This window comes from Mus pahari, chromosome 11 (genome assembly GCF_900095145.1).
Source record: "Mus pahari chromosome 11, PAHARI_EIJ_v1.1, whole genome shotgun sequence".
NCBI lineage: Eukaryota > Metazoa > Chordata > Mammalia > Rodentia > Muridae > Mus > Mus pahari.
Genome location: NC_034600.1, coordinates 26,711,889 through 26,727,004, shown reverse-complemented (window position 1 = coordinate 26,727,004; position 15,116 = coordinate 26,711,889). Strand labels below are relative to the sequence as shown.

General features: G+C 47.4%; 1 protein-coding gene across 1 annotated transcript in view; it reads left to right on the top strand.

Moving 5' to 3' along the window:
• F2r (coagulation factor II thrombin receptor) overlaps positions 1–11,109 on the top strand; it is a 17,054-nt gene extending 5,945 nt beyond the window's left edge. The window contains exon 2 of the mRNA XM_021208510.2: positions 7,909–11,109. Coding sequence (XP_021064169.1) covers positions 7,909–9,116 — 1,208 coding nt within the window. The 3' untranslated portion in view covers positions 9,117–11,109. The remainder of the gene's footprint in view (positions 1–7,908) is intronic.
• The last annotated feature ends 4,007 nt before the right edge of the window (positions 11,110–15,116 follow it).

Here is a 15,116-nt window from a genome sequence, read left to right as displayed (position 1 = left end):
CATGTGGTTGCTGGGATTTGAACTCCGGACCTTCGGAAGAGCAGTCGGGTGCTCTTGCCCACTGAGCCATCTCACCAGCCCTCAAGATCTGTTCTTAAATATACTATTTTATTAAATGAAAATATAAATTATAAGGCAAGAAGTGGTGGCACATGCCTTTAATCCCAGCACTTGAGAGGCAGGGGCAGGTGGATCTCTGAGTTTGATGTCTACAGAGTGAGTTCTAGGACAGCCAAAGCTACACAGAGAAGCCCTGCCTCAAAAAACTAACTAACTATGTATGTATGTATGTATGCATGCATACATTAAATGCATGACCTTAAATATACATACAGTTCTAGAGATAAGAACTCATTTTTCCCATAAATGCAATATCATCAGAAGAAGGTAATTAATTTCTTAATGTCATCTAATATGCAAAGTGTTCAAGCTTCCTGATTGTCTCATAAATGCCCGTTAACATTATGTATGTGCAAACCAGGATGGAAGAACTCCAATGCTGCGCTTGATCTCTATGCCGCCCAGTCTTTCGTCTTTAACTGCTCCTTACCCTTCAGTCCTGGGGTTCAAGCCCAGGAATGTCACAGCTCCACCCCTTTTACTTGCTATTTATTTGTCTATCTGGAAGGCTTCCTTATGTCTGCACCTGATTGGCTGCTTGACCGCAGTTTGGTGAGACCCTCCCCACACAGACACTCTGGACCACCTCCGTCATCATGTAGTACTCTATAAACAAAGCGCTCTTCTTTGGGCAACGGGAGCCCACGGGGTATTGATACCCGGAGGTATCCAAGGCTGTGCGGTGCAGGTCTTACCCCAAATCCGAAAGAAAGCATTCTGGGGGTGGGGGTGGGGAGCATGCTGGCTCCCGCCTTGGCAAAGCGATGTTTGATTGAGTTGGAGGGACTGGAATATTTTAGAAAAGCTGCAGGGTTTCACTCGGCTGCCTGGATTCTGCCATGCTTCTCCAGTGTCCTCCTCCTCCTCCTCGTCATTCCATTTGGCCTGTGAAATGCAGGCCATGGCTGACCTGCTCGCTGTGGGAATGTGGGCAAGATCCTGAGACTTCAAGTTAGCTAATTCCCCAGAAGGGTGAGCGCTGGAGCAGAACACCCGAGTCACAGTCAAGGCCCTGGCACAGTGAAAGGTATCTTAGTCCCCATCCCCTCCCCTCCCCACCCCACCCCACCCCCAGTCCCGTGCCCTGTATCCAGCCAGATCTCAGCAAAGACAAAAGAGCCATTACCGGACACTAATTTCAGGTCTCCAGGTTAGTCTGCATTTAAGCTAGTTAGCAATATGCTATATTCACTGTCAAAACTGAAGCCCGGCATGCTGGTAACATGCCTGTAATCCCAGCACTCAAGAGTGAAGACAGGACCGATTGTGAGTTCAAGGCCAACCTCAGCTACATTAGCAAGTTCAGGGCCTACCTGGGATGCAAAAGTCATTGTCTCAAAACCACTTGGGGGCTTTAGAGAGACCCTTCCTTAAGTAAAACTTAGTGAGAAATGTAAGAATTTACTTTGGAGCTGTGCTGCGTTCTCTGTAAGACAGAATTTAACTTTGCCTTGATGTGACTATTGCACAACAAGCAAGGTGACTCTGAAGAGCTCTTGGCCGGCCGACAGACACTTTCCCCTTGACGTCTGAATCATGCTTGGACTGTAGGAAAAGCAGACGCAAGTTCCAGCATAGGGTCTTGAGTGTGTTGGACGTATCTAGCCACCTTGCCTGGACTCAGTGTTTCAATGACGTTCATGTACATTTAAGAATATTTTTTTCTAGCGTTTTTTTTTTTAATTTCTAGCATATCAAATCTAAAGTGGGAAGAAAGGGGACACGCCTTAGGCCGTGATATTTAGTTGAGGGATTATACATTCTTCTCCATTCCAGACTGTAAATACCATGTGTTCCCTGAGGTATAATGTTTCTGGGCTGCTGACAAAGGACGTGCTGAGAAGGGCATGTCAGCAAACAGTATTGGCAAAGTCCAGGGAGTGTTGCTTTCAGACCACGTGACAACATTCCGTCTGCTAAGCTAGATAAATAACTTCAAGTCGTGTCCCTGTTCCCAGTATCATGAAGGTCCCTATGTGTGTGTGTGTGTGTGTGTGTGTGTGTGTGTGTGTGTGTGTTGGGGCATGTTGGGAAGCACTTAATTCTCCCCTGTGCAATGCCAGAAACCCTCTATCCAGGCAGGCTTACAGAACTGAGCATCAAAGAATTAACCTTTGTGTCCATGCTCACTAGTGGGACCGCTGGATCGTGGGGATAATTCTGGGTTTCGTTTTCTGAAGTTCCTGGCCATCTTCCATAATGGCTGTGCTTCCAGCTCCAGCTGGTGCCCAGGGTCCTGGCTTCTCCTCACCCTTGCCAGCACTTGGTAATCTTTCATTCTTCATGGTAGTCATCCTAATGGAGTAATCGCCCATGGTGGTTTTAAGCAGCAATTCCATGGTGATTAGTAATGCTAAGCATTTTATTACATACCATTCAGGCATTTTTTTGTATTATCTATTTAGGATTTATATTATCTAAATGTCTAGTTAGTTTCTGTCCTTTTTTAAAAAAATAAAACAAACTTGTTTTCTCCATAGTGAGCCCTTTGTTCCGTAGATGTTTCGACAGGAACCCCTTATCAGATAGGACGTGTGATCTGTAGTGTTGTCTCCCATCTGTAAGGTATCTCTGACGACGGCCCCGTTGCTGTACAGAGCTTTTGTATTGATTCCATCCCATCTCTCGGCTTTGGCTGCCTGTGCCTTTGGGCCAGATCTACGGAGCTTTCTCTTCTGGGTTTCCTTACCAAAACTACATCGTTTGGGGTATTAGGTTCGAGCGTTTAGTCCAGTTGGAGTTAGCGTTTCTAGGTGTGAGATAAGTGGAAGGGGGGTGCCCAGAGATTTCATTTTGTTTTTATTCTATGTGTATGGGTATTTGGCTTGCATGTATGTCTGTGTACCACACATGTACAGTGTCTGTGGAGGCCGGGAGAGGACAGTGAGTCTATGAAACTGGAGATGAGTGTGAACCTCCTTACAGGCTTAAGACTTGAACTCTGATCCTCTGGAAGTGCAGCCTCTTAATGGGGCCCCAGAGCTTGCTTTTGTCTAAAAGATTTGAGCAGAGCTAATAAAATTCCAGTTCTTTTAGTTCATTGTGCCCCCTCCCCCATTGGTATTTTTGAAACAAGGTCTCACTTTGTAGCCAGGATGACTTACATGGCAGCCCAGGTTAGCCTCAGTTTTTCAGTTCCCTTGGTTCAGTCTCCCAAGTGCTGACATTACATGTACCTGCTACAGTGCCCAGCTGCCCCGTTAATTTTTTGTTATTATGAATTATTGGTGCAAGGGATTAAACCCTGGGCCGTCTACATGCTAGGCAAGCGTTCTGTCACTGAGCTAGAATCTCAGCCCCTTAATTCTTGTTCATTTGAGGTTGTATTTTGACATTGGGCTATGAAGACTGGATTCTGGCACATTCCTTCAGAGTATTGATTACTGGCGCTTTGCATTAGCAGTCAGTTAATTTGGCTGCCATCCTGAGCAGAAGCACAGGGTGTTGTTGTTTTTGGTTTTTTGAGACAGGCTTTCTCTGTGCAACCCCGGCTGACCTGAAAATAGCTCTGTTAACCAAACTGGCCTTGAACTCAGAGATCTGCTCTCCTCTCTGCCTTGTGAGCGCTGAATGAAAGGCATGTGCCACTGTTTTAAAGACAGGGTCCATTATATACTCCAAGGTTGGCCCTGGACTCTCCATCCGTTTGCTGTCAGCCTTCAGAGCACTTGGTGGTGCTGCTGGTACTAGTGCTGGTGGTACTGGTAGTGCTGGTGGCTTGGAGATTTTGTTTTTTGTTTTTTTGTTTGTTTTTTTTTTTTAGCAGAGATTGTATGTAATGTGCATGACTCAAGTGTTACCCAAACCCTCCAGCAGAGGCCGGGTGTGGTGGCATATGCCTTTAGTCCTGGGAGGTAGAGGCAGGTGGATTTCTATGACTTTAGGGCCAGCCTACTCTGCACAGCAAGTTCCAAGGCAGCCAAGGTTACAAAGTATAACCCTGTCTCAAAGAAGAAGAAAAAGCCCAGAGCAGGGTTTGCACTGGAATTTGGGGCTTCTTTCCTAAGACTTTTCCCCTCCTTCCTGAAATTCTTTCCCAGTGACTATGGAACTTGTGACCAACCAGCTATGTACTGTGACCTCCAACTGCGTACTGATTTGCAGTGGTTTAGGGAACACAGTAAACAGTGGAGACTGAGAACACCCAAAGTGCCAGGGAAACAAGCATTTGTGGGCTTTTTGTTTTTGGGGGGTGTTTGTTTGTTTTGTTTTGTTTCGCTGTTCTGGGGGAGAGGTGGTTACAATTTGAATTCAAACTCAGAAAAGCAGGCAGATTTCAGCGATGCTGGTGATGCTGGAGCTGTAAACACCTGCATCCTCCATAGCAGGTCTGTAAATGTCAGTACCACTGCATAGTGGAACTCTGAGTGAGTGGTAGCTCTCCCTGCCTGCATCCCTCAGGAACTCTGTAAATGGATGCATCAGGGAGGGCTTTCAGGGAAGGTACGTGCATCACCACACCGAGGGGTAATTATTCTGCCCATCTCCTTAGCATTTCTTGCAGCTTTCCTGGGAAGTGGTGCCCTGGCCTGCCTGGTTACTGACAGGCCCCAATGGGTTAACTCTTCAAGGGGGAGACAATGGTAGGTGATCTCATTTTAGGAGCAGATCACAGGGTCATCTCCACTCAGGGCCAGAGGTAGAACTCAAATCCCATTCCACTCAAATTCCAGGAAGAGTGGCTTTCCCTTATTGGGCCTTAAGAAAGCCCTGACACCCGCACCTTTTATAGGGGTTTTAAATCTTGGTGTTGGGGTGGGGTGGGGCAGTTGGGATGATTCCCTTTGTAGTCTTAGCCAGGAAAAAGGAAGTGGGGTCCAAAATAGGTTATAAGAGAGGGGTCCATTATAAGTGGCTTCCAAGGTAACTAATTCCTCTCTAACTACCTGATCTCCCCCACTCAAGATTTAAGATCATTTAGGAATTGGGCTAGAATTAGGTCTTATAAGGTCTTAGCATCTCCATTTATAATGACTTTCAGCCCTTGGAAGGTGATAAGGGAACCCAGATAGATCCTGTTAGACCTTGGCAGGCCCTTCGAGTACAGATCAGATGTAAAGAAGAGACAGCACTTGAGCATATAAGGTCCAGAGACTAGTGCCAGGCAGTGGTGGCACACACCTTTAATCCCAGCCCTTGGGAGGCAAAGGCAGGTGGATTTCTACAGAGTGAGTTCCAGGACAGCCAGGGCTACACAGAGAAACCCTGTCTCGAAAAAAACAAACAAACAAACAAAAAGATCCAGAGACAAATAGATCACACCAAGATTATAACCGATAAAACCCATTTCCACCTTGAAAACTCAGAGGTCAGTCCCAAAGCTCTTCAAAGCGGTTGGTGATGCCCTGATCTACAGCTTCAGTCACACCTTTGCGTACAGCTTCTAGGCATCTGTGTAAAGAGAGAAGGATAACTGGAGTCCAGAGCAGGGCAGGGGCCCCAAACACTTTGTGGATCTATGACCTGCAGCAAGGACAAAACTTGTCCATAGAACCAAGAACATTTCCAGCTCTGGCCAAGGACAAACGATGCGGTGCCTTGTCCCTGAAATTGCTGGTCAATTTCCTACCCGCTGTCCCCATCCTCTCTTACAACAGTGCAACAGAGTGTGTTCCCTACTGTCTGAGCAGCACCTCCCTAAGTGCTGTGAGCCCTGAGGGATCAAGGCTATTTCCTCTCTTACCATACTGTCTGTCCTTGGGCAGATTCTCCGGTGGACACCAGCCATGTATCTTCTCATTTCATTCAAATCTGACACCGTCTACTGGAACATAGAATTGGAGCTCTGAGTTTAAGGGCTTAGCCCCTTAAGACTGTCTGTCTCAAACATAAGTTACCCAAGCCTCGACCTCCAGAACTCAAGCAGGCTGTGTATTAGGGGTTCCCGTGACTTCTGCTCAGATTGCATGATTCCTAGCTCAAGGAACCCAGAGAAAAGCATCTCCTATGCTTCCCGTTTATCAGAAATGATATTACGGAAGATGCTAATGAACAGCCAGGCAGGAGAGATACGCAAACAAGAGCAGGCGCTCCCCTACCCTCCTGCCAGTCATGCTTCAGGCTTTCATGTGACCAGGCCTGATTCTGAAGCTATCTAGAGGCCTTGAACCACCAGTCAGCTCATCGGCATACAAAAGATACTCTTATCCCGGAGATTCTCAGAATCTTATCTGCATGCCAGGAAGTGGACAGAGAACAGGACCGTGTTCCAGGGTACCACGGACACTGGCTTTGGATCTCTCTCAAACTAAAAATCACTGAGAAGGGGGGAAAGTCTATACCATCTTGTCCTACCTCTGCCTTCTACTGTCCTGTGATCCTAAGTGTCTCCAGCCGTTAGTGGGGAGTAACGGTGAACCACAGCAGAGCCTAAAGTTTTATTCTGAGAGGATTGTCTCTGTGGGATGCTTCGTAGCTGTGCAGAAGCAGAACTCAACATGGTGGCAGTACAGATCTCAGAGCCTCTCTGAAAGTGTGCATTTTCAAGACGGTTCCACAAAAGAGAACAAAACCCAGATCTGAAAACCCACTGCACTTGTGCAGTTTCCGAGGTTTAACTCTGGAAGCATCTGAGGGGGGGGGGGCAGGCATATCCAGCCTTTGCTGCACTTGCCATACGCACCCCCAGCCATCAGGGACTTGGTGCTCTCCGCGGTTCCTGTTCGCCCTCCTCAGCTTCCCAGCACCCACCCAGCAAATGTAGGATTTTAGCAAAGCTCTTTGCTCCCAAAAGCCTGCTGTCTTGACTGGTGCCGTTAACTTTCCTCTGGACTAACATCTCAAGTGGATAATTTTGACGGAATGAAGTATATATAACTGAGCCTGTATTTAGACATCTGGTTGATACTCCAGAGAGCCCAGTTCGCTAGGTGTGCACCTAGAGACATAGAGCATTCTAGAATAAGGTCATGGCCTGGTGTAAGTGTCCAAGCACATCTGCTGCCAGACTGACTTGCTGGGCAAGGAGGCATGATGCTGACTTGAGGGGCTCGGGGCCTCCAGGCTTCCTGAAGAGGTAACTGAGGGCCTCTACACCTAGATAGGTAAGGCATCGATGACATCCTACTTTGTAAGCAAACTGAAGATACAGGAAAGCTTCTTTGGTCATCAGTCTGGGGAGCCTTGAATCCGACTCTGAACAGCCCCCTATTGTGTGGCCTGTAGAATTTCCTCTCTGCTTTCTATGTGGGTTTTTCCTTTGGGAGAGGTGGGTTTCTCAGCATGGCTCAAGCTAGCTAGGGAAGGAAAGAGAAGTCGAAGAAGCTGGAGGCGAGCTGTACATACAGGTGGTGGGGTACAACCAGGGAGAAAGCATGGCTTGAAGGCTGGCAGGGTGGCTCAGGGCAAAAAGACACTTGTCAACAAGCCTGACAGCCAGTGTTCAGTCTCCTGGGTCCACATGGTGGAAGGAGAGGACCAGGTCCCCCTCCACCCCGTGTTATGCCTGCTTTCTACTGCGCAAAATAAAATAAATAAAACGTAAAGCACAGCATCGTTTGGATCTTTCTAGGTAGGCGAGGTTTGCAAGGTAGGTCTCTGGAATGACCTCTCTTTCCCACTTTGGCCTGTGGAGCGGCAGAGTGATAGGAGTATCGTATCCAAGCAAAATGTTGTGTAATATTCCAAGCTAGGAGTGTATTGGCCAACCAAGTCCTTAGTCCATCTGTGCAGGATCTGAACCTAGCCATCTGCTCCTGGGGGAAATTACAGGACACAGACTAAAGCTCACCTCTGCTTGTCTCGGCTGCCCGTTTTCGTCACTCATGGTCTTAAATTTTCTTCTTTCAGAATCAGAGAGGACAGATGTTACGATAAACCCCCGCTCATTCTTTCTCAGGAACCCCAGTGAAAATACATTTGAACTGGTCCCCCTGGGGGACGAGGAGGAGGAGGAGGAGAAAAATGAAAGCGTACTGCCTGAGGGCAGGGCCGTCTACTTAAATAAAAGCCTCTCTCCTCCCACGCCGCCTCCTCCTTTCATCTCGGAGGACGCCTCGGGATACCTGACCAGCCCCTGGCTGACGCTCTTCATGCCCACCGTGTACACGTTTGTGTTCGTCGTCAGCCTTCCTCTGAACGTCCTGGCCATCGCGGTGTTCGTCTTGAGGATGAAGGTCAAGAAGCCGGCGGTGGTGTACATGCTGCACCTGGCGATGGCCGACGTGCTCTTTGTGTCGGTGCTCCCCTTCAAGATCAGCTATTACTTCTCCGGCAGTGATTGGCAGTTCGGGTCTGGAATGTGTCGCTTCGCCACCGCAGCGTTTTATGGTAACATGTATGCCTCCATCATGCTCATGACCGTCATAAGCATTGACCGGTTCCTGGCGGTGGTGTACCCGATCCAGTCCCTGTCCTGGCGCACTTTGGGCCGAGCCAACTTCACTTGCGTGGTCATTTGGGTGATGGCCATCATGGGGGTGGTGCCCCTTCTCCTCAAGGAGCAGACCACCCGAGTTCCAGGACTCAACATCACCACCTGCCACGACGTCCTCAGTGAGAACCTGATGCAGGGCTTTTACTCGTACTATTTCTCGGTCTTCTCCGCGATCTTCTTTCTTGTGCCGTTGATCATTTCCACCGTCTGCTACACGTCCATCATCCGGTGCCTTAGCTCCTCCGCGGTTGCCAACCGGAGCAAGAAGTCGCGGGCTTTGTTCCTGTCCGCTGCCGTGTTCTGCATCTTCATCGTCTGCTTTGGACCGACCAACGTCCTCCTGATTGTGCACTACCTGTTCCTCTCCGACAGTCCTGGCACAGAGGCGGCCTACTTTGCTTACCTCCTCTGCGTCTGCGTGAGCAGCGTGAGCTGCTGCATCGACCCCTTGATCTACTACTACGCCTCCTCCGAGTGCCAGAGGCACCTCTACAGCATCTTGTGCTGCAAAGAAAGCTCTGACCCCAACAGTTGCAACAGCACGGGCCAGCTGATGCCCAGTAAGATGGATACCTGCTCTAGTCACCTGAATAACAGCATATACAAAAAGCTACTAGCGTAGGGGAAAGAGTTACTGGAAGGTTCCACGAGAAAAGGTTGGAAAGTGAACAGCGGGGAAATCCCATTAGTCCCTGGAAAGAACTGTATTTACTTCAAAATCTAAAAAACAACCAATATCCGATATGCACGGATACTTCTTACAAGTGCTATCAAGAGCATAGATTGGCTAATTACCAGCAAGGTGACAGGAATGGAGGTAAAGGTGTCCAGTGTTGCTAGTGCTATGATAGGAACTGGATGTCACTTCTTATGTATCTAGGTGACTTTAATATGTAGGTGGTGTGCACACAGTCATTTGTCATGCAGGAGGGGATCTGTGCTTTAACACTTTTTTGTTTATTCCCTGGCCATTACTATGGAAACAATCTGACTCTCTGACTTATTAAACAAAGTCTGGGTTGGTAGGTGTTAGCACCGGGCAGCTGAAGATCCTGATGATAAGGAAGAAGTCCATAGTTTAGACTTAACACAGCTTTTGCCTATATTTTTTTTTTCAAATTATTTGATAGTAATGTTTAGTGATAGATGGATGAGACAGTATTACCTGTGTAGGGGAAGTTCTAATACTTTTCATCTTGAACATACCATAGTTTAAGAGTTATCAAAGCCATTGGAAAGCCCGTTTTGATATGGGTAGCATCCTTTTTCTTTGTAATTTACTTATTTAATACATGGACCACGATTGAACGTAAGACTCACTAGGACTGTCATAAACCTTTCAAATCAGCCAAGCCTGGTAACTAGACACAGCCATCTGCATGGAGGCCTCTGAGCATCAGGTGCATCACACCCCTTCAGCTACGCCTCCCAGAGAGCAGAGATGGGGGCCACCAGGCCCACCCCATCCTGCTAGGATTCTCATTAGCTGTGAACTGACTGTGTCTATTAGAAATTGGCAGGGTAGGGGGCATGCCATCTTGGGAGGCAGTAACCGTGAAAGATGCCTGTACATCTGACAAGCGGAGAAAGGTGTGTTTCCATCCAGTAGCTGTCCTGCAAGGCTGGACCTTGCACAGAAAGACACATCCACATGCCCTGGTCACAGTGTTAGGTAGTGGGCCACAGACTGACTGACTATAGGAGAATAACTGAGTCCTGCCCTTACTCAGGCAACACAGAGAGCTGGCATGTGGTCAGCTGTGATGTATGCACTGCAGATACATCATCACACATAGAACTTGACTTCAGCTGGATGTCACCAAGTGTATTTCACATAAGCAAGGCCTATCAGCTAAACTGCTTTGAATATCTGAGTTTCTGCTTCCAGTAGATTAGGATAAAAACACAGTACAAGATGTATATTTTTAATACATAAGCCCTTCAGTCTACAAAATTGCACACTATTTATTTACAAATGTTTTATCAAAAATTACACAAATCAGCCAGGCATTATGGCACGCACCTTTAATCCCAGTACTTGGGAGGCAGAGGCAGGCAGAGCTTAAACAGTTTTTTAAGAAGCAAACAAACACAAAGTTTTACTTAAGTCCAATTTTAAGAAATATGTAGGTCAGTTTGGTTAAAAATAATAATGAAAGGAAATTTCATTGATTGAAATTGATTAAAATGTAGAAAAATTATTCTGTATAAAGAGTTATTGAAATTATTTCTAAAGCATTTTTAATGCCACAGTGACTAACGAGCATATAAAATCATCATGCCTTTGACAAAGTAATTTGAAAATTAATTTAAAACATATCCTTTTCCTGATTAAAAAAATATGTTGGCATTTTAAGCAAGTAAGAGTAGAAAGGGTGTTTATTTAAGAAAACAAAGTATTTCCAACTTCTGTAGAATAGCTTCCATGGAAGTCCTATGGTTGTATGGTTAGCTTGGTTCCTGAGTTGATTTAAATCAATCACTGACTCCCTGTCCTGTGTTCTGTCTATGACTTAATGTAACTGTTATCACTGCACTTGTGAACTTTTATGTCATTGTTTTGTGTTCACCCTCTTTTTTAAAAAAATATATTAATAAACTAAAACCATGCTCGGTCTCTGGAATAGATTATTACAGTGGGCCCCGGTGGGAGTACACACCACTCCTTAGCTGCTGACTCTGTCACTCTACAGTTCTGTAGATAGAGTGACAGGGTCAGCAGCAGATGAGGAAGCTCCCCAGAGGCTAAGGTTAGGGATAAGGCTCACCAGCCAGAGACAGGGCAAGGATAGTGAGGCGCCAATCCCTGCTACAGGACCCTCCCACCCCCTGCTGATGCTTCCCATTCACTGCTCCAGTGGGTGTGTGTGTGTGTGTGTGTGTGTGTGTGTATGTGTGTGTGCGCACACATGTGTGTGTGCTCATGTGCGTGCGTGCATGCGTGTGCGTGCGTGTGTGTGCATGCGTGTATTAAATCTGTGTTTCCATACCCGTATGTAGGGGCACATTCATCTTTACCCCACCTCCTCCCCCATCCCCTCCCTCACCTTCTGACCACACCACAGACTCTCCCCCTAAATTCCACACATGAGAAGACTGCTCCTGGGCTCAGCTACAGAGCTACAAGAGCACCAGGGTGACATCCCTCGTAGGTCAGCTTCCCTGGGCATGGAGAAGGGATCTAGCACAGTAAGTGGAGAGACGAATACAGTGCAAACAGCGTGGTTTTTGAAAGGCTTTCGTTAGATGGTTATCTCCCCATTTTTCAATCCCCGTTTTGGAAAATTGATTACAACATTGAAAACAGATGGGTTTCCCAACTTACAACCTTTGTGAATTACATCTACAGTTCTGTTTTAGTAAGAGACAGACATGTCTGAGGTGGGCACTGAGCATTTGTGGGGCCTGTCAACCCTGCATTCAGGGTGAGGCAGGGGGATTGCGCATTCCCAGCAAGCCTGATGGGTGGCAGTAAACAGGGGCAGCAGTGCCACCTCCCTTGGGTGTGAGTGACCATCCTGTGCCATGTAGCATCCCTGGGGGGGGAGGAGGTGAAGCCAGATGGTGCTCAACCCCTGAGAATTGAAAAATCAATAACAAGTTTTTAGTAAAGTGTTTCTAGACTCAGGGTCAGTTTTTTAAAAATTGCTTCATCTAAATAATCATTCCGTTAGCACAAAAAGTTGTCAACATGATTTTCCTAAGCCATACACACAGTATGTGAACCAGGGAGTCATCTCAGCTGGGACCCCCCACCCCCAGCATGATGACCCTGCCTCTAGTCAGAAAGCAATCTTAAACTCCCCTACTATAACTTTTCGAAATGCATTTGAGCTCAAATAACACACTTGAATTTTATCAACAAAAAATGTTGTGCTTTCTGCCTCCAAGTCAAAAGCAACATTTTTGGGAGGAAATGGGAAGTTCATTTGGCTGTTGAATATGCAGCTGGAAATTTCTAGGTTGTATTTCATTTGAGGAACTTAGGGAAAGCAGGATCTCCCTGAGGAAGCCCTGAGTTCCAGAAGCCAGTGGAAAGCATTAAACCTGTTTTGTAAGCCAGCCTTTCCCATCCCGAGGCCCCGGGCTTCTTTAAACCTGTTTTGTAAGCCAGCCTTTCCCATCCCGAGGCCCCGGGCTTCCACACACAGCTTCTCTTCACAGAGGGCCATGGGAAAATGAAGAGGCACATGACACAGATGTAGGAAACCCTCAAACAATAACTTAAATAAGGGGGAAGGACTGCCTCCAGCAGTGGTCGCTGGTGCTTTGTGTTAAACCTTTCGAAGTTATTAGGCCAACTGTGCATGGGGGAAGTTGGCCTCGGGAGAAGACAGCTCGAGCTTTCTATAGGAGAAGCAGTTAAGTGAGTTGCCATCTGAGACAGGAGAGGCACTCCAGTGCAGGCCATCCTCAGAGACACCAGAGAACCAACTGGAAACACTAGGAGCTGTCTCTTTGACCTTTCCTGAGAGTAAAGGTCAAAGCTGACCTTTCCAGAGGCCATTTGTCATGTGATAATACAACTCACTGTCCTTCAAGGCAGACAGCAAATGTCACCCACTGAGCCAACCATTGAAGAGATTGTAAAAAAGATGCACCCGTGGGTGGGGTGTGTGTATGTGTGGTGGGACACTGTAGAGAGGCCTCAGAGGTTAAGAGCACTTATTGTTCTTACATAGGACCTGGGCTCATTCCCAGCGCCCCCATGCTGACTCACAACTACCTGTAAATTTTGTGCCAGGAGACCCAGCTCCCTCTTCTGACATCTGAGAGCATCAGACATGCACACAATACACATATCTACATGCAGGTAAAAACATACTGCATGTGTATACTGTAGTGCTCTGACCCAAAGAAGTTCAAGAGAATTGTCCTTAAGTATAATTTCCCAACTTCAAGGAGACAGAAAAAAAACGGCCTGCCTGGTGGCTCCCACATGTAATAACGGTGTGCCGGAGGCTGAGGCAGGAGAGTCATGGAGAGTTTCGCGACTTTGTGAAAAGTTCTAACCTGGTTTGGGCTACAGTGTAAGATCCTATCTCAAAAGAGAGGTGGGGGAGGGAAAGGGGGAAAGAGATAGGAAAGTAGGGGAGGAGGAGGAAAGGAAGGGAGGGAGGGAAGGAAGAAGAAAAGAAAAAGGGAGGAGAGGTCAGAGAAGGAAGGAAGGAAGGAAGGAAGGAAGGAAGGAAGGAAGGAAGGAAGGAAGGAAGAAAAGAGGGAAGGCAGAGAAGGGATGAGAATCAAGGTGTCAGGGAGGAGAGGTGAAATGGGATAAAGAAAGATGGTGACAAAGAGAGTGGGAGATTAGAAAAGAACAGGAGGGAGAGGAGGAAAGATGGAAATGGAAGCAAGACAACTATATATAAAGCAAACAGGAGTAAACAATTTATCTCACTGCTACCGGCCCCCCACCGCAGAGAGGATCCACACCTTGAAGCAAAAGAAACTATACAATAAACAGAGCCAAATCTCTGGGTACCGTGTAGCCCACAGGTCAGGAGGTTGTGTTTAAAGTCTGCTTTCCAGCCAGCAGCCGCCTACAAAGAAGAAATGAACTTTGCCTGAACACCATCTCTAGTTGCCAGGGCAGGAGGCGATTTAAAACAGCAGCCGTCTGAGACCCACGGAAACATACCGACACGTGGAAAAGCAGTGTGATACCGCACACCTCTAACCCCAGCACTTGGACAGTTGAGGCAGAATTACAGGTTCAAGGACAGCCTGGGTTGCACAGCAAGACTTGGCTCTCAAAATGGCTACGGAAACCAAGGAGTGAAAAGTCAGTGTTTGCACCGTGTTGTCCCGAGGACTGACTATCCACTGTGTGCTGCTTTTCTAGAAACACATGGCACACCAGAGCTCAGATTCGGCGGCCTCTTGGATTTCCGATAAGACAGCATTTGTGGCACATTTTCCACCCAGGTGGCTGCCTGTTTGTTCCTTAAGGAAATGACTCACAGCCAGTCCAGAGAACAGCCTCAAAAGCTGCATCGACTGTAGCCTGAAGCCTGGGTTTGGGATCAGGGCAGGCCTGGCTATCCTAATGGCTTCAGCGCAGACCATAGTAGCAGACCGTTTCCAAGGTACTCCTGGGCAACCCACTCGGGCAGCTGAGAGCGCCACGGAGAGAGAGGCAGTCCGCGCTGCCGCCCTGTGCTGCAGTGCGCAATGCACTGTGGTCCACACTGCAGTACAGTGCAGCCCAGTCGCTGAGCCTTTGCCTCCTTTCTTATCCCGAGACACGTGGGGTTCTTGAGTGGCTGAGAAGATGATCACCTCCCCAAGAATGAGACAAGTACATGCCTTCCATGAAGTTTTAGATGTTTTTATAATGCTGTGGAATTAATTAAACCTGGAAGCTCCCACATAATCAGCAGGCTCCTTTGCACCCGGTTACATCTCCAGACAGGTTTGTGTGTTAAACACAACATATAATAAAATTTAGTTAAGTAATATGGGATCAAGGGCCTCAGACTTAGAAAAAGTTTTAGCAGTTCGGCTTTTTTTTGGGGGGGGGGGGGTTCGAGGCAGGGTTTCTCTGTATAGCCCTGGCTGTCCTGGAACTCACTTTGTAGACCAGGCTGGCCTCGAACTCAGATATCTGCCTGCCTCTGCCTCC